This window comes from Thamnophis sirtalis, unplaced genomic scaffold (assembly GCF_051295495.1).
Source record: "Thamnophis sirtalis isolate CommonGarterSnake01/CBP01778 unplaced genomic scaffold, rThaSir2_p1.2 scaffold_16, whole genome shotgun sequence".
In the NCBI taxonomy this organism is placed as follows: domain Eukaryota; kingdom Metazoa; phylum Chordata; class Lepidosauria; order Squamata; family Natricidae; genus Thamnophis; species Thamnophis sirtalis.
The window spans coordinates 2,396,561-2,414,722 of NW_028261396.1; the positions used below are offsets into that span (position 1 = coordinate 2,396,561).

Sequence of the window (18,162 nt, forward strand, 5' to 3'; positions counted from 1 at the left end):
TCTGGCCAAACAGGTTTGGCAGATATTTGTAAGGCTTCGCAAATGTGGCTCATTAGCAATGACAGTGGAAGAAGAGAAATGAGCAGATGTCATGATTGCATAAATAGCCTCTCATACCACCTACAATGTACTTGACAAAAAAGAATCCCAAAAGTGCCCAAAAGTGAGAATCCCGTAGTATTTCGTGACCTTACATGATATTAAAACTAATTACATCTTTATTTTTGATTTGATAAAAAAGGCAAAACATCAAACATTAATATTGCCTTACCCTGGGCAATGTGATTAGTGATGCTTTCAAAATGCCTTACAACGAATACTGACAATCTTGAGATAATTTTGATTGATCTGTTTTATTTATGACATGTCATGTTTTCTATAGTTTGCTTTTATTTCCCTTCTTCCTAAAAACCAACGCTGCTTACGACAACTACCAAAACACAACACAATAATATGCTAGGGCCTTTGGCACGGGGGTTAATTCCTCCCTCAGTGGGACTGTGAATATTTTTTAAAAAAACCACTCATTTGAAATATTGCATTTATTGAGATTCATCTACTGGCAAAACAAAACTTCCTGGGAGAATAATTCTATCTTCTTTCCCAATATAACCTAAACTCCAAAGATGAATTCACCGACTTTTTATATGTAGTTTAGTTTATAGTTATAGTATAGTTTTATTGATTTGTATGCCGCCCACTCCCGAAGGACTCCGGGCGGCTTACAATAAAACAAGGGAGGGGAATAATACACAAACAACATTAAAATATACAACAGTCACAATCTCCGGGGGGGCTGAATATTACGAGAGCCCCCCGGCCTGCTGGAGCAGCCAGGACTTGGTGGCTTTGCGGAAGGCCGGGAGGGTAGTAAGGGTCCGGATCTCAACAGGGAGCTCGTTCCAGAGGGCCGGAGCTGCAACAGAGAAGGCTCTCCCCCGGGGAGTCGCCAGCCGACATTGGCTGGCAGATGGAATCCAGAGGAGACCTAACCTGTGTGATCGAATCTGGTCTATGGGAGGTGATCGGCAGGAGGCCATATATATGATGGGGAAAAAAATGTATACAAAGCCAGACAACATCATATGAATAAACTGTTTACTATTTTTAAAAAAACGTTGTGTCACATTTGGCTCAATATTGAAAACTGTTGTAGGTTTCTCATCGTCCAATATGATTATTTTAAAAATGCTAAATACAGAGCAAGTATGGATTACTCCATGGTAGTGGATCTGGGTACTTGAGAGACCGCCTTCTGCCGATTACCTCCCTTCGACCAATTAGATCGCACAGACTGGGCCTCCTCCGAATCCCATCCGCCAGTCAATGTTGACTGGCGACTACACGGAGGAGAGCATTTTCTGTTGCAGCTCCGACCCTGTGGAACGATCTCCCCGTCGAGATCCGTACCCTCACCACCATCCAGACCTTCCGCGCAGCCCTCAAGATCTGGCTCTCCCAGCAGGCCTGGGGATAGGTTCCCAATTTACCCGCCCGAGTGTTGATTGCTGAACGAAAGTTGTGTTTTATTATTTTTCCTTTGTTCACATTTTGTTTTGTTTTTTGATACTGCACCCCCCTCCCTTGTGATTGTAAGCCGCCCTGAGTCCCCTCAGGGAAAAGGGCGGCCTATAAATCTTAATAAAATGATTTAAATGATTTAAGGAATACAGAGAAGGAAAGAAAAGGAAGACCCTTCTAAGACTCGGGAGGCACGGGCTCACACCATGTAACAACTTAGGGTGTGCCATGGATTATTAAAGCACAACGGAGGGTAGAAAAGAACAACTATGTGGGCGAAAACACCTACTGCTTAACTTGGAGAACTGCTTAATATCCCGAATCGCTCCAAGGAAGAAGCAATATATATAGTACAAAGAGCGAGAGAAGTAGCTCATTGACAAAATCTTCTCAATATCACAAATTACCAGTCCTGGCAATACCAGTGAAATGCAAGTGACAGAAGATGACAGTGGGAGAAGCAAACATAATTCATAGAGATCAAGGTTTAACAAAGGAAAGCAACGTTTGGAGGGGGGGAAATGTTGAACTTAAAAGCAATTCAGTTGTGTTGGGCATGATAATTTTAATAGCCAAGTCTGCTCTCTCCCCACTTTTAACCCATTCTTGTTTTTAATCTGGAGCAGATGTTGCATCCTAATTGGGATGCTTCATCGGTCATGAGAGGTATCAAAAGACTAGGTTCCACCACAAAACCGCGGTCGTCTAAAGCGCGCTCGACGAAAGCGCGTACGTGACGTCATCACAGCGCAACGAAAACAGCACGCTGTGAGCGGTAAACTTAAAATTAACCCGTAAATCTAAACCTAACGCCCCCAAACCTAACCCCCCCAAACCTAACCCTAAACCTAACCCTAAGCCTAACCCTAAACCTAACCCTAAGCCTAACCCTTAACCTAACGCTAACCCTTAACCTAACCCTAAACCTAACCCTAACGCTTAATGTAACCCTAACCCTAACCCTAACCCTTAACCTAACCCTAACCCTAACCCTTACGTGAATCGGCTTGCTTTAATTTTATTTTAATTTAATTTATTTTTAATTTTATTTGTCGCGCTGCTGATGACGTCACGTACGCGCTTTGATCGGGCGCGCTTTAGTGGAACGCGGTTTTGACGGGTCACGAAAGACTATCAGGGTCCAACTCACACTATGAAAAGATAACCGCTCTGTTTAAGGCTCGTTGTGTCCCTCACATGCTAAGCTTCCTTGTTGCCTTCAATTCTGCAATCCAAATCACAGATCCCTTAGGCCGGTGGTAGTCAACCTGGTCCTTACCGCCCAACCAGTGGGCGTTCCAGCTTTCATGGTGGGCGGTACGGGTTTTGTCCGATATTGAAGCATTTTCCTTTTTAAAATTTAATCGGCTTCCCTACTTTATAAATCACCGTTACTGTGGAACCGGTGGGCGGTTAGAAAATTTTACTACTAACAGAGATACAAAAGTGGGTGGTAGGTATAAAAATGTTGACTACCCCCCTGCCTTAGGCAATCCGCACCCTTAGGAAGGAGATGATGTATAGGGGCATCAGTTATGCCAGGCAATTCTAAATTACCACCACAACCACATATGAATTCTAGTGAGCAGAGGAGACATGTACAGGGCGGGGCATAACCTTTTCCTAGGGGGTCACAGCAACACTTGTAATAACAACACAAATAATTCATACACCATTCGAAAGCCCATCAAAAACTGAGTTTATTGACACGATTTAATAGTCAGTATGACCACCATTAGCCCTTCGAACAGCATTCAAACGAGGTGGATAAGAACACAACAAATCTTCAAACAGTCATTATTTTGCAATTCTAGGGCGGGGCATAACCTTTTCCTAGGGGGTCACAGCAAGATCGACAGCAGTTTACAACTTCCGCGACACCTCATTTTAAAGCCCATAAAAAACTGAATTGAATGAGCTATTAAATGTTACATTTGCTTTAAGAATGGCTGGAAAATTCGATTCGGAAGAACAAAGGATCATTGACAGAATAAAATGCATTACCTTTCGAGAGGCACCTCGTTTGAATGCTGTTCGAAGGGCTAATGGTGGTCATACTGACTATTAAATCGTGTCAATAAACTCAGTTTTTGATGGGCTTTCGAATGGTGTACGAATGATTTGTGTTGTTATTACAAGTGTTGCTGTGACCCCCTAGGAAAAGGTTATGCCTCGCCCTGTAGATTCCACGTGGATGTTTAGAGTAGCAGCCACTGTATAACTGGCTATTGACAATGCTCGGATTAACGTTATTTAACTAGCAAATATATTGGGAAGCCTACAAAGCCACAACAGTTTTTAAGGCAATGATGTAGCGTCACTCCCTCAGACACACAAAGATAGATATTAAAAGGACACACGTCTCAGTCCACCCATTTTCCTTCTCTATTAAGCAACACTTCAACAGGTAAGGACAAGCAAGAGTTTCTGTTACACAACAGCAGATTCCAATGATAAACCTGATTAAAATAAATGTCAGAAGTGAACTTCCTCCTCAGCTCTTTTTAAAAGAGCCTCACCCTTGCTCACTGTCATTTTTGAAGTTGCTTCGAGAGGGAGACAATGAAATGCTACCTGTTCCACCTTCTGATTTCACGATTATAAACCTCAGAAGATAAAGGGTCTCTTTCCTTTCATTACTGGTCTATATATTTCTTAAATACAACAATAGAAAAAATTTGAAAATACATACAAAAAAGGTGCTTCAAGTGCCAAAATATGAATTGGACGGATGAGAAAGTTATGAAATGGCATGAAAGGAGGGGAAAAACAACAACAACAGAATTCTGATTATTTAACTTGCTAGCTCGTATAGGCATTACAAGAAAATAGCACTGCCCAAAAACGCAGATAGGCTCAAAGCGCGTAAGCATCTCATTAAAATGAGCACAGTATGTCGTGTTAGGGAGAACTTTAAACATTTAAAATGACAAACACCTGCACCCGGAACTTCCTGTTTATCTCTGTAGAGCCACCCCACAATGAGCTGTCAATCATGCTCTATTGACCTAACTTGCTAAATGCTATTGACTCGGAGCAGGAGGAAGGTATTGGGGGGAAAAAACTCAGCTAGATGCTGGCAAACTGGACTCTAATATAGACCTAAGATCTGACCATTTTTATAGCCCACCAAAATCAAGACTCTAGATAGGTTATATAACACGTTAAGAATTGGGTTTTTTTAAGAGCAACAAAACACACACTCCACCACACACACCACCACACACACCACCACCAGGGGTCAATGTCAGGTTTGAAATCCCAGTGGAATGTCAAATACCATGGGAAAAACAGTTTAATGAACTGTTTGGAGTTACAGAGTGCCAAAACCAGAGTTTGCCCCACAAAAAGTGTATCATCTCATCCACTGAGTCACTTCTAATGAGATGGGCAACTATAATTAGATAGATGATAGATAGATAGATAGATAGATAGATAGATAGATAGATAGATAGATAGATGATAGTTAGATAGATGATAGATAGATAGATAGATAGATATAGTTAGTTAGATAGTTAGATAGTTAGATAGTTAGTTAGTTAGATAGTTAGATAGATAGATAAATAGATAGATAGATGATAGGTAGGTTGGTTGGTAGGTAGGTAGGTAGGTAGGTAGGTAGGTAGGTAGGTGTTCTGACCCCCCTCATTCCACACCAACACACACTCCGAGCCAGAGATAAATTACAGCATTTAATTAACAGACAAAACAGGTCCTTGGCAGTAACCCAGCACAGACAAGCTTGGGCAGCAATAAACACAGATGAGGCTTGGCAGCAATCCAGCCTGCCAATACAAAGTTCTCCGACATCCGATTCTGTGTTGACTTCTGCAAAGAGGGGCGTGTGCACAAGTAGCTTTTTATAGTCTGGAGAGGAGCCTAATGACCACCAGCTGAGTGCAATCACCTCCTGTAATTGCGTAATTGTTTCTGACACCTAGTAGCTCTTCGATGGTGTGCATCCAGGAACGGTTCAACCACAATACCGCGAAGCCCTTATCCGCGGAGACATAAGCGCGAAGGGAAAATCCGCGCCGTTCGAAGTGCTAAGGAAAAACGCGACCCTACCGCAATGACATAATCGCGGAGGGCAAATCCGCACCTTCCGAAGCACTCAGTACCCTAAACCTAACCCTAAACCTAACCCTAAAGCAAACCCCTAAACCTAATCCTAACCTTAATTTAAATCGGCTTTCTGCCGCGGCGCCATTTTAAAGCGCCCTTCTGTTGCCGCGCTGTTGTCGCGGCGGTGATGACGCGCGGTGATGACGTTGCGGCTTTAGCGACGCGATTTTATCACCACTATTTTGACGAGCGCGGTTTTGTCGTGCCACATCCAGGAACAACTCACTACTGGCCTCCGGCTCACTCTCCCTTGTCTCCTCCCCACTGGTCCAAGGCTCAGGTGCCTCCTGGTGGCCAACCAGCCTCTCTGCACCCTGCCCGGAGTCGGAATCCTGTCCAGGGTCCTCCACATCCTCCAGAGGGCCCCTCGCTGTCGGAGTCTGGTGGCAGCTCCAACGGCACCTGCTGGCCCACAACAGGTACGTAGGTAGGTAGATAGAGACAAACTGCCTGCCTGATTGACTTTCAAGAGTCTTAACAACTCTTCCCAAGATGCTTTCATTGGACAGGGAGATTCAATTTTGGAAGTGGTGAAGCAGGTCATGCAAAAGAATCAACTTTTTTGGGTGGGGGGAGAGATGTGTTTTCTTATAATTTTCAAACAATCCTTTTTTTCTCAAAACTCAACTCAGTGTAGAGAAAGTGAGGGTAAGGAACCTGTAACACAAAATGATTCTGAGGGAAGCAGCATGGAAGGTTCAGCCGGTTGTAGAATTCTTATAAAAAAATAAACAGAATAAATGAGAGGATGGGTGCTTTACTGGAAGAGAAAGAATGAACCAAGAAATGTGGGTGAAAACTAGATATCGTCCGTACAGCCTCAGCAAATCATTTTGTTGAAGGATTGACGGGCAGGCAGAATATTGTACATATAGTCCCCATTAAGCAACTGCCTCGTTTAGCAACAATTTGGAGCTACAACGAGGATGAAAATGAAACTGTATGACCAATCCTTGCATTTACAAACGTCACAAGTTTGTACAAGTAGTCCTTCAACTTACAACCACAACTGGGACTGGAAAATTCACCAGTAAGCAATGCAGTCATTAAATGAGACATTACATTCTACAACCTCTTTTGCAGCAGTCGTTACACAAGACATCACGTGATCGTGATTTACAATCACGACTGTTGCCGTATTCGCACAATCACGTGATTATGGTGCAGCATCCTGACTTCCCCGTTGACTTCGCTTATTTGAAAACCGGCTGTGAAAGTTGCAAATGGCAATCGTGTAACCCAGGATGCTGCACCATAATCACGTGATTGTGCGAATACGGCAACAGTCACACGGGTGGGGGTCCAATCGTAAGTAATTTTTTTTAGTACTGTTGTACCTTCAGACAATTGCTAAATGAATGGTGGCAAAGTTGAAGTGAGATCATGAGTACAGTGGCGGTTTCATTTAATGACTGCTTTGCTTAATGACTTGAGTTGCTGGGCTCAACTGAAAAAAAGACTTACGTGTAGTTTTACAAAAACCACATGAACAAAGTTGTAATGAGTTGACTTCTTGTATGCACTACGGCAAGAGACTAACACTTGGCAATAGCACTTAAGACTTATATACCACTTCACAATGCTTTACAACTCTTAAATGGTTTTAGAGTCAGCATATTGCCCCCCCCCCAACAATCTGAGTCCTCATTTCACTGACCTCGGAAGGACGGAAAGCTGAGTCAACCTGGAGCCAGTCAGGACTGAACTCTTGACAGTTGGCAGGGTTAGCCTGCAATACTACATTCTAACCATTGTGCCACCTTTGCTTTGCTGTATTTAGCAATAGCAATAGCAGTTAGACTTATATACCGCTTCATAGGGCTTTCAGCCCTCTCTAAGCGGTTTACAGAGTCAGCATATTGCCCCCAACAACAATCCGGGTCCTCATTTTACCCACCTCGGAAGGATGGAAGGTTGAGTCAACCCTGAGCTGGTGAGATTTGAACAGCCAACCTGCTGAACTGCAGTCAGCTGAAGTAGCCTGCAGTGCTGCACTCTAACCACTGCGCCACCTCGGCTCACCTATTGGTTAGTCATACAGTTTTGCAAATGGAATAGCCACTGGATCCAAGTTGGTGTAATCTCGCCAGAACAAAGGAGAGATCGCTGAGATTATTCATGTTATTCAGGCTAGCTGCTCCTCTCAAGTAGACCGCAGAAAGGTTTTGACTGAGAGTTACATCAATTTCCAAGTTTCAACTTGCAAAGTAGATTTATGGATACTAGTCTTGACCTTAATCACTTTTTTGGATTATTTTCCGTACTATTTGCCTTTTGCAATTGAACATCCTTCAGCCTGGCAAGAGTCCATTGCATTCGTTGGATGAGTTTCCTTCTTAAAAGATTATGATGCAAATTTGATTTTGATGCACAGATTTCACAATAAACCTTCTTTTGTGGTGAAATATCTTTTTTTTCCCCCTTCTGCCTTGTTTTCAGTATATAAATTACAACACGTAGGGATTTATGCATGTCACAGAAGCAACTGCGAGAAGGATCTAGGACTCCTAGTAGACAAAAATGAGCTGAGGTGGTGCAGTGGTTAAATGCAGCACTGCAGGCTACTTCAGCTGACTGCAGTTCAGCAGTTCGGCTGTTCAAATCCCACTAGGCTCAAGGTTGACTCAGCCTTCCATCCTTCCGAGGTGGGTAAAATGAGGACCCGGATTGTTGTTGGGGGCAATATGCTGACTCTGTCAACCGCTTAGAGAGGGCTGAAAGCCCTATGAAGCGGTATATAAGTCTAACTATTGCTTGATTGCTAAAAAATCACTTAAAATATGAGACAGCAGTGTGCTGCAGCCCTCCAAGAAAGCTAATCCAATCCTAGACTTCATTAACAGAGGGATAGAATCAAGATCACGTGAAGTGTTAGTACTGCTTTATAAAGTCTTGATAAGACCATAGAATAGAATATTGCGTTCCGGTTTTAGTAACTACAATATAAAAATGATGTTGATAATACTTTAGAAAGTGTGCAGAGAAGAGCAACAAAGATGATTTGGGGACTGGAGGCTAAAACTTAGGAAGAATGGTTATAGTATTGGGTATGCCTTGTCTAATGAAAAGAAGGACCAGGAGTGATATGATAGCATTTGAGGGGCTGCCACAGAGAGGGGTGAGCCTATTTCCCAAAACACCAGAAGACAAGACAAGAAACAATGGATGGCAACTAATCAAGGAAAGAATCAACCTAGAACTAAGGAGAAATTTCCTTAGAACAATTAACCAGTGGAACTACTGGTCTTCAGAAGTTGTGGGCGCTCCCTCCCTGGAGGTTTTTAAGAAGAGATTTGACAGCCATTTGTCAATGGTGAGAGCCAAGGTGGCGCAGTGGTTAAATGCAGCACTGCAGGCTACTGCTAGATCAGCAGTTCAGCGGTTCAAATCTCACCGGCTCAGGGTTGACTCAGCCTTCCATCCTTCCGAGGTGGGTAAAATGAGGACCCGGATTGTTGTTGGGGGCAATATGCTGACTCTGTAAACCGCTTAGAGAGGGCTGAAAGCCCTATGAAGCGGTATATAAGTCTACTGCTATTGCTATTGCCTGAAATGGTGTAGGGTTTCGTGCTTGAGCCCTCCAAGGTCCTTCCAACTCTGCTATTTTGTTATATAACCAGCATACACTTCAGTAATAGTTGGATATATAAAAACCTAATACAAATAATTCACACAGAGCAGGGGTAATCAACCTTTTTATACATACGGCCCCCTTTCGTATCTCTGTTAGTAGTAAAATTTTCTAACCGCCCACCGGTTCCACAGTAACGGTGATTTATAAAGTAGGGAAGTAACTTTACTTTATAAAATTTATAAAGCAGAGTTACAGCAAACCCCTACCGCCCGCCATGAAAGCTGGAACGCCCACTAGTGGGCGGTAGGGACCAGGTTGACCACCACTGACATAGAGGAACACTGAAAGATTATCATTGTTAACAAAACTGCATGATTACAGTTGTTGACAGCTGTAAAAAAGGTGATCAAATGACTAGATTGAATTTTATGAGCTTTTTAGGGGTGGTGGTAAAATGAATGTCGTGGTCATTAAGTGAACCCATTGTTTACTAAAGGCTGGTTTTTGCAGAACCAGAAATAAATGTCTGTTTCCAGCAAAACTATCATAAATCACGCTCAGGCACTGCAAATGGGTTAAACAAATCTCAGTTCCAAGTGCCCTAACAGCAATGGTATTCATATACCTCTTCATAGTCCTTTATACCAGTGTTTCTCAACCTTGTCAACTTGAAGATGTCTGGACTTCAATTCCCAGAATTCCCCAGCCAGCATTCGCTGGCTGGGGAATTCTGGGAGTTGAAGTCCAAACATCTTCAAGTTGACAAGGTTGAGAAACACTGCTTTATAGCACTCTCTGAGAGGTTTACAGAGTCAGCCTATTGCCCCCCAACAATCTGGGTCATCGGGAGGATGGAAGGCTGAGTCAACCTTGAGCCAGTCAGGATTGAACTCCTAGCTGTGGGCAGAGTTAGCTTGCAACACTGCATTCTAACCACTGCGCCACCCATGGCTCTTTACCTAACCTGTAAAAAGACGACTATGCGGTACTTTCAATTCAATCTCAAATCAGCTATTTTAACCTACCCGGTGCCCTCTGAAATGCCACCTAGAAATTGCGTGACCCGTCAAAACCGCGGAGGACAAAATCGCGCTCGACGAAAGCGCGCATGTGACGTCATCACAGCGCGACGAAAAAAATTAAAAATTGAAATAAAATTAAAATTAAAGCAAGCCGATTCACATAAAGGTAAGGGTTAGGGTTAGGTTTAGAGCGTTAGGGTTACGTTTAGCGTTAGGTTAAGGGTTAGCGTTAGGTTTAGCGTTACATTAACGGTTAGGTTTAGGGTTAGATTTAGGGTTAGGTTAAGGGTTAGGTTTGGGGGGGTTAGGGTAAGGTTTTAGCTTTATTTTTACATTTTTCGACCACAGCGCGATGTTTTCGTCGTGCTGTGATGACGTCAAATGCACGCTTTCGTCGAGTGCGATTTTGTCCTCCGCGATTTTGTGGTGGAACCAGAAATTGAATCCAAAATGCAGTAGAGTCCTAAGGAATATTCATATATTACGTATCAGTAATAGTCACCTGCACACGGAAGATCTTAAAGTCAGATCCATACATCTTCATCTCCTCTGGGAACTCTTTGAAAGCATTCAAGTAAGGAACGTGATCATCCATTACCAACCTGGGTTAAGGAGATTAAAGCAAAATCAATACACGCATTACAGTTTAGTTCACAACACAAACAAATGTTAGTTTTATAAACTTTTTAAAGATGTGCTCGTTTCTGACATTCCCTAATGCATGATAAATACTATATTAAAATATCTTAACTTATCAGGGTGAATCTTTCTGGCTGCATTCTAGGTTTAGGTGTATTAGATTTATATGCCGCCCTTCTCCCAAGGACTCAGGGCGGCGTACAACATTAAAAGAAACACATAATACGAAAGTTAAAAAAAAATTAAATAGAATATCCCAAACCCAATTAGAATTGACAATGACACATTTTTTTTTAAAAAAAATCGAATTAAAATTAACAGTGATCGATAATTTATTTGGTTTTGTTTAGGCCAGGCTGGCTTGCTGGGAAATCCAACTTTTTAGGGCGCGTCGGAAGGACCGGAGGTCGGGGATTATACGAAGCTCCGGGGGCAGCTCATTCCAGAGGGATTCTACAAGCTGAGATAGCTCTACATGCCAATATAGGCATGAGTATTTGGAGACAGAGCAATGCAGAAATGTGAATTAGTTCAATGACCCCTTTTCAAAGATAAATTAAGGCGCTTTTGTCCTGCTTGGGGTTTGCAATTAATGACCAGTACTAGTTCAAACTATTTTGTTTGAATAGCACATGGATTTATTTGTAATCGATCCTGTAAGTTGAAAAGGCAATCAAAGAATATTTTATGTACTGTAAATCTACTAATTCACAGCTGAATAAAGAAGTGGCATGTTTTACTCAGTGCAACTAATGATTTTCTACCTGATGCATAACACTGTACATTCAATGCAGAAGTAGAAGTAGGATTATAACCCAAATATTTATTAGACATACATGGGGCAGCCTTTGAAGAGTATTCGGAGACTACAACTCGTCCAGAATGCAGCCGCGCGAGCGATTGTGGGTGCACCTCGGTACACCCACGTTACACCTATCCTCCGCGAGCTGCACTGGCTACCGATCGGTCTCCGGATACGCTTCAAAGTGCTAGTCGTAACTTATAAAGCCCTTCATGGTATTGGACCTGGATACTTGAGAGACCGCCTGCTGCCAATTACCTCCCAAAGACCCATTAGATCGCACAGGGTCAGCCTCCTCCGGGTTCCGTCTACCAGCCAATGCCATCTGGCTACTACCCGGGGGAGGGCCTTCTCTGTAGCAGCTCTGGCCCTTTGGAACGAACTCCCCGCAGAGATTCGGACCCTCACCTCTCTCCAGGCCTTCCGGAAAGCCGTCAATACCTGGCTGTGCCGGCAGGCCTGGGGTTGATGAGTTCCCCTCCCCTCTTGACTTGTATGGCTGTATGACTCCTGTGTATTTTAATTACGTGTATTGTGTTTGTATCCCCTTTTTCCCTTTTTGAGTTGTTCGCCGCCCTGAGTCCCTCCCGGAGAAGGGCGGCATACAAATAAACTAAATCTTAATCTTAATCTTAGACGTTATTTTTATTACCTTAAAAGATCTGCTAATGTAATGGATTCCCTCAGCCATAGCAATGCCAGAGAACAGAAAGCCAGAGTAAGCGGCATGGACAAGCTCAGATCCCCTTTCTTCTTTTTCTGTAAATATGAACCGCCGTCCACGGATCCGGACCAGCCCGATTTTGCTACGAAAAGAGTTTCATAAGAAAAAGAGAGTTAACTTTTCTACAGTGCATCCAGGTTGAAAAAGGCTGCGGAAATAACACACCATGCCTGTTTTAAAAGGATCACATTAGCATCTCTTCACTGGTTTAATTTTTTCAGCCAAGCAGGTAGGATAGCAAAGGGGCATTCATAAACTTTAAAGATTAATTCACATAATTAAGCCTACGCGGCTTCACTTGAAGCACAGCTTGCATATTGCCAATTAAACTGATTTATACAGTTGAAAGTAAGGATCAGAAGTATTTATTGGTCAAAAATAAAAAAAATAGCTATAGCTACAAATAATCATTTAATATGCATACAACGGAGGAAACATTTCATCAATGAAATATGAGCATTCAATCGTAAGATCAGTAGGAGGAAAAGCAGTAATTCTTTCTTGCCTCTGCACCCACAGTGTAAAAGGCACTATAAAATTAGCATCTGTTCCACCTTAGGAACTCCTATTTGAAATTGCAGAGAGATCTATTGGACAGTCAATCAACAAGACACAAATCACACAAATAATGTTTCCAAATTATACCTGTCCACAGCTTTTATAATAAATATATGGATTATAAGACATGAGTATGTGAATTAATTTACATATAGAAAGAGTAAGCTGAGAATCCAAGACAACTTGGAACGAACTCCCCGTGGAGATTCGAACCCTCACCACCCTCCAGGCCTTCCGTAAAGCCCTTAAAACCTGGCTGTTCCGACAGGCCTGGGGCTAAAGAACTGTTGCCCCCGTCTTGAATGGTATGGTTGTTGTGTGCTTTTAAATTGTGTATTGTTGCGTGTCGCTTTAATTTTTGTTTGTATCCCCCTCCCTTGGTTTGAGTTGTGAGCCGCCCTGAGTCCCCTTTGGGGAAAAAGGGTGACATATAAATAAAATAAACATTCAAACATAAAACAACATTCAACAACTTCCAGAGAGCGCATCAGACTTGAGAAGGAAGTGCTACCTCATCAAAGACCAGAAATAATGGAATTTTAGTTCAAAACATCTGGAAGGTATTCCTATTGCCCAATTTAGCAAATTAGCTATCAAGGCTGGGTTTTTTGATGTATACAGTACATTTAACCTCTACCATAAATAGTTTGAACATATATTTTATGTATCTTATAGCATATTTAATATTAATCACACTGAGAGACATTGCAATTTAGTCGTTAACAAGTCTAACCATAGGGAGCCCAGGGATGTGCAGTCAGGGCCTCACCACTGTCATCATGAAAAGAAAAAAAAATGTAAAAGGAAAAAGGGTGAGGTAGTTGCTGCCAGTCACCATGGATGACTCTGCTTAGTGCTTAACTGTTTAAAAAAGCCTCTAAACAGTGCCCTCTACGCGGCAAGAGAACGACGTGCCTTATCTAGTCTGGCGTTTTATGATCACTCAAGCAGAGTTAAGAAAGGGTTAAAAGCCAAAAAATTCCTGATATAGATGCCTCCTGCAACTCTGTGTGTGTGTGTGTGTGTTTGAGAGAGGGGGGAGGGAGGGAGAGAGGGAGGAAGGAGGGGAAGGGAGAAGAAAAAGAAAGAAGGAAACTTATTTAGCAAAGGAGAAAAACAAATGCTGTGGCTTTAAATCGGAACTGAGCGTGCCTGGATGCGGAATTCTGGGAGTTGAAGTCCACAAGTCTAAAAAAATTGCTGCCTCACCAGCCATAAACCTCACTGCACCTCACTAAGGGAGCTCCATGTTCTAGTCCATCTTCAATCAATGGATTACTCTTACAGTTCAAGCCCAAAGGTGCTTTTTCAGTAGGCAACTGGACTTTCTTGGTTTTTGTTTTTTTTGAAGATGTTTCGCTTCTCATCCGAGAAGCTTCTTCAGCTCTGGCAGGATAGTGGGGAATGGAAGAGTCTCTACAGACTCTTACAGTTCAAAGTCCCTCACACCACATGGTGGTGCGGGAGTAAAAAACAGGAGGAGGAAACATTATGCCTTATGCTTTTGAATGAAAGTCAGGACACAAATATAACAAATTTAAGAGCTAGCAACATCTTACCCGGAAACATATTACAAAATCTCAATGGGACTATAATATAGCTTCTCATTTTTTCCAAAATCTAGCAATGAAGATTGCAAGCTATTCATATGTTTTATTTTCAATGTATTTAATTAACTCCATTAATAGCAGCTCTATCACAATATCAATCTGCCTTTACTTGTTCTCTGTTTAAACACAAAGTCCCTTTTGTTTAGATTGAATATAGTTACTAAGAAAATATTCTCTAGATCATGGCTTCTAAAAACTAGAAGGAACCATAAGAATTGTTTTGGGTATGACGCATATATGACTCACAAAATAAAAACTATGAAGCTCAGTTAATCTTTTCAGTGATCTGTTCTGCCTTTTTTTTTTACACACAGGCTGCGTCTTAAAAAATATTGCTGATATAAATCCTATCACTAACTCCAGATTAAGTTCAAAATGCAATTGTGCTCCGTTTGTAGCCATCATGCTAAAAACGTCATGCCAACAGTCTTTCATTTTATTTGTTCTAGATTATATAAAATAGATTAGCCAGTCAGCACTAAATCTAATTCAACATATTATATGTCTTGACAAACCACAAATTTAACGTGCTTCCCAAAAATGTCTACGCACCTGCATCAGGTGGAAAATTTCAACTTGTCATTTTTGTTAAGTTAAATAAACATTTTAAAAACCCAAGATCCCATAACACCTGACTGGTAGCGAAATCTCCCAACCACAAGAACAGTATTGGAAAGATGAAATTAACATTTGAGGATTCAGATTTAATTTTCCCTGCGTTATATTCACCCATATAATTTACTTTTACACCTAGATCCTAATTTATTCAACCTACACAGTAAAAAGAACGATTACAGTGTTGACGGTCTTCCAGATTATTTTATTAGAACTCCTACAGTAATAATTAAGACAGTTTACATGCATTTTTATACTACTGTTCGTTAATCCTATTGGACAGCCTGCATAATTTATCAATTAAATGAAACCTTCAGGTAAAAACACACATTTTGGGGCAGCTGATGGCAATAAACTACACCTTCAGGTGGCAGCGTGACCTATAAAACCTATCTTCTCCCTGGTATTTGCTTTAGAAGTAGATGAGCCACAAAACTGACTTGTCCAATCCGTGGCACGACAAAACCGCGCTCGTCAAAATAGCGGTGATAAAACCGCGTCGCTAAAGCTGCAACGTCATCACCGCGCGTCATCACCGCCGCGACAACAGCGCGGCGACAGAAGGGCGCTTTAAAACAGTGCGGCGGCAGAAAGCCGATTTAAATTAAGGTAAGGGTTAGGATTAGGTTAAGGGGTTTGCTTTAGGGTTAGGTTTAGGGTTAGGTTAGGCTGAGTGCTTCGGAAGGCGCGGATTTGCCCTCCGCCCTTATGTCAGCGCGGTAAGGTCGCATTTGCTTTAGCGATTCGGACGGCGTGGATTAGCGCTCGCGCTTATGTCTCCGCGGATAAGGGCTTCGCGGTATTGTGGTGGAACCGTTCAAGTGCTTGCGTGCCTTCCAAATGGGTTGGAATACGTCTTCCTTCATCTCTAGACAGATTGACCATACTCTGAATTGTGTGCCTAAATCTACTGAGAGAGATCTAAAGGGGAAATATTGCTCAAGACGACTTTCCTGGAGCTTTCTGCAACGTACAGGAATTGCCAGCCTGGCAATCAAAAAATTGTTTCTGTATAATGTGTTTGTTCCCCCATTCTTCTTAGGATTCTACATAGATATGAAGACTGTTTGCTTAAATCTCCAAAGCAATCAAATAGAAATATGTTTTCGTACCTCAAATAACTACACAAGGAACTAAATGGGGTACATTTGTTCTTACCTGAAGCTTTACTAACAGAAGAAGAAGCAGCTGCGCTAAATTCTGATATCACATCTATATCACTTCTTGAAGAAATCAACTTAATCGGGCTAGTACTTTCAACTTCTGTCTCAGTGTCTGTGTGCTGTTTAAAAAATGGTTGAATAAGAAGATTGTTAATCTAGAATTCAAAGGGATTCTTTCTTCTTTATTAAATCAAGCCTTATTATTCAAAAACTTTAATTTGCTAAGCAAGATATCAATACAGAATGATTTCCGTAAAAACTAAAACGGTCCATGAGTTGCTTGCTTTTTACTGATTTTCTTAGCAGATGCGAGTAGAAATAGAACAAAAAACCCACAAAAATGTACTGTCAACAATTCAACCAAAGCTATGTATTAGAAAAACTAAAGACATCAAATAAGATTACCCAAAAAATGGAATAAACATTTTATACATAGGAAGTGTAAATTAGTTGTGGAATATTTTAAGACACCCTTACATCTATACCAACTGATACGAGGTGGCGCAGTGGTTAGGGTGCAGTACTGCAGGCCACTTCAGTGGACTGTTATCTGCAGTTCAGCAGTTCAAATCTCACCGGCTCAGGGTTGACTCAGCCTTCCATCCTTCCGAGGTGGGTGAAATGAGGACCCAGACTGTGGGGGCGATATGCTGACTCTCTGTAAACCGCTTAGAGAGGGCTGAAAGCCCTATGAAGCGGTATATAAGTCTAACTGCTATTGCTATTGCTAAGAGCTCACGGCCTGATAGTGGGCCATGAGATGGGACCTCTGATCTATGTGGTAATCTTCCATAGTTACCAGGTAGACCATTAAGTACTCGCATCTACTATGATGGCTTTAGTTAATTAAACTTTCCCCAAATGCTATTGCTACATAGATGTAAAGAGTAAAAAAGGCACATTGTTTTCTTTGAGTTATTAAGCTCATGTCAACACAGGTAGTCCTTGCTTAACAACCCTAATTGGGACCAGCAACTCTGTCACTAGGCAAAGTGGTCACTGAGTAGGAAATCATGTGACTTGCCTTTTTGCTTTTGACCGGAAGGAGACAAGTCTAGTCAATTTCACATCTTCTGCTAACTCCTCCCCCTCCTTTGGAATGCTTATTGTCTAGCACATCAAAAGCAACACAATCATGCCACAGCTTGGGACTGGAAGCCATTGCCATGCTACTGAAATAGTCTCTTATTCTTTTGTAAATACCTTGGTTTCCAATGTCTCCGCTGTGGATGGCAGCGAGAGGGGGGGAAAAAGGCAAGTGATTTCTCTCCTTTGCCCGAGTTTCTCACTGCCAGCACGATTTTCATGCGTAGAAGAAACATCTTCCTTTCCTCTCCAATTTCTCTACTCTGTGTATGTTTGTGTGTGTGTGTCAGGCAAAACAGAGATTGCCTAGAGAAATGGTTCTACCTCAGTGGTGGGTTTCAAAAAAAATTCGAACCTACTCTGTGGGTGTGGCCTCCTTTGTGGGAGTGGCTTGCCAGCCATGTGACCTGGTGGGAGTGGCTTGCCGGCCATGTGTTTTCTTTCTCTCTCGCTCTCTCTTTCCTTCCTTTTGTTTCTCTGTCCCTTTTTCCTTTTTTTCTTTCATCTCTCTCTCACTTTTTCTTTCTTTTTTCTTTCTTTCTTCCTTTCTTTCTCTCTCTGTGTGAGTCTGTGTGTGTGTGTGTGTGTGGTGGGTTTCAAAAAAATTTCGAACCTACTCTGTGGGTGTGGCCTCCTTTGTGGGAGTGGCTTGCCAGACATGTGACCTGGTGGGAGTGGCTTGCCGGCCATGTGTTTTCTTTCTCTCTCGCTCTCTCTTTCCTT

General features: G+C 42.1%; 1 protein-coding gene across 3 annotated transcripts in view; it reads right to left on the reverse strand.

Moving 5' to 3' along the window:
• The window catches only part of TAF1B (TATA-box binding protein associated factor, RNA polymerase I subunit B), a 47,300-nt gene that overhangs the window by 19,938 nt on the left and 9,200 nt on the right, over positions 1 to 18,162 (reverse strand). For all 3 annotated transcript variants that reach the window (XM_087702764.1, XM_087702765.1, XM_087702763.1), the window contains 3 exons: positions 16,349 to 16,472; positions 12,336 to 12,489; positions 10,745 to 10,844 (listed from right to left, as the gene is read on the reverse strand). In XM_087702764.1, coding sequence (XP_087558890.1) covers positions 10,745 to 10,844; positions 12,336 to 12,489; positions 16,349 to 16,472 — 378 coding nt within the window. The remainder of the gene's footprint in view (positions 1 to 10,744; positions 10,845 to 12,335; positions 12,490 to 16,348; positions 16,473 to 18,162) is intronic.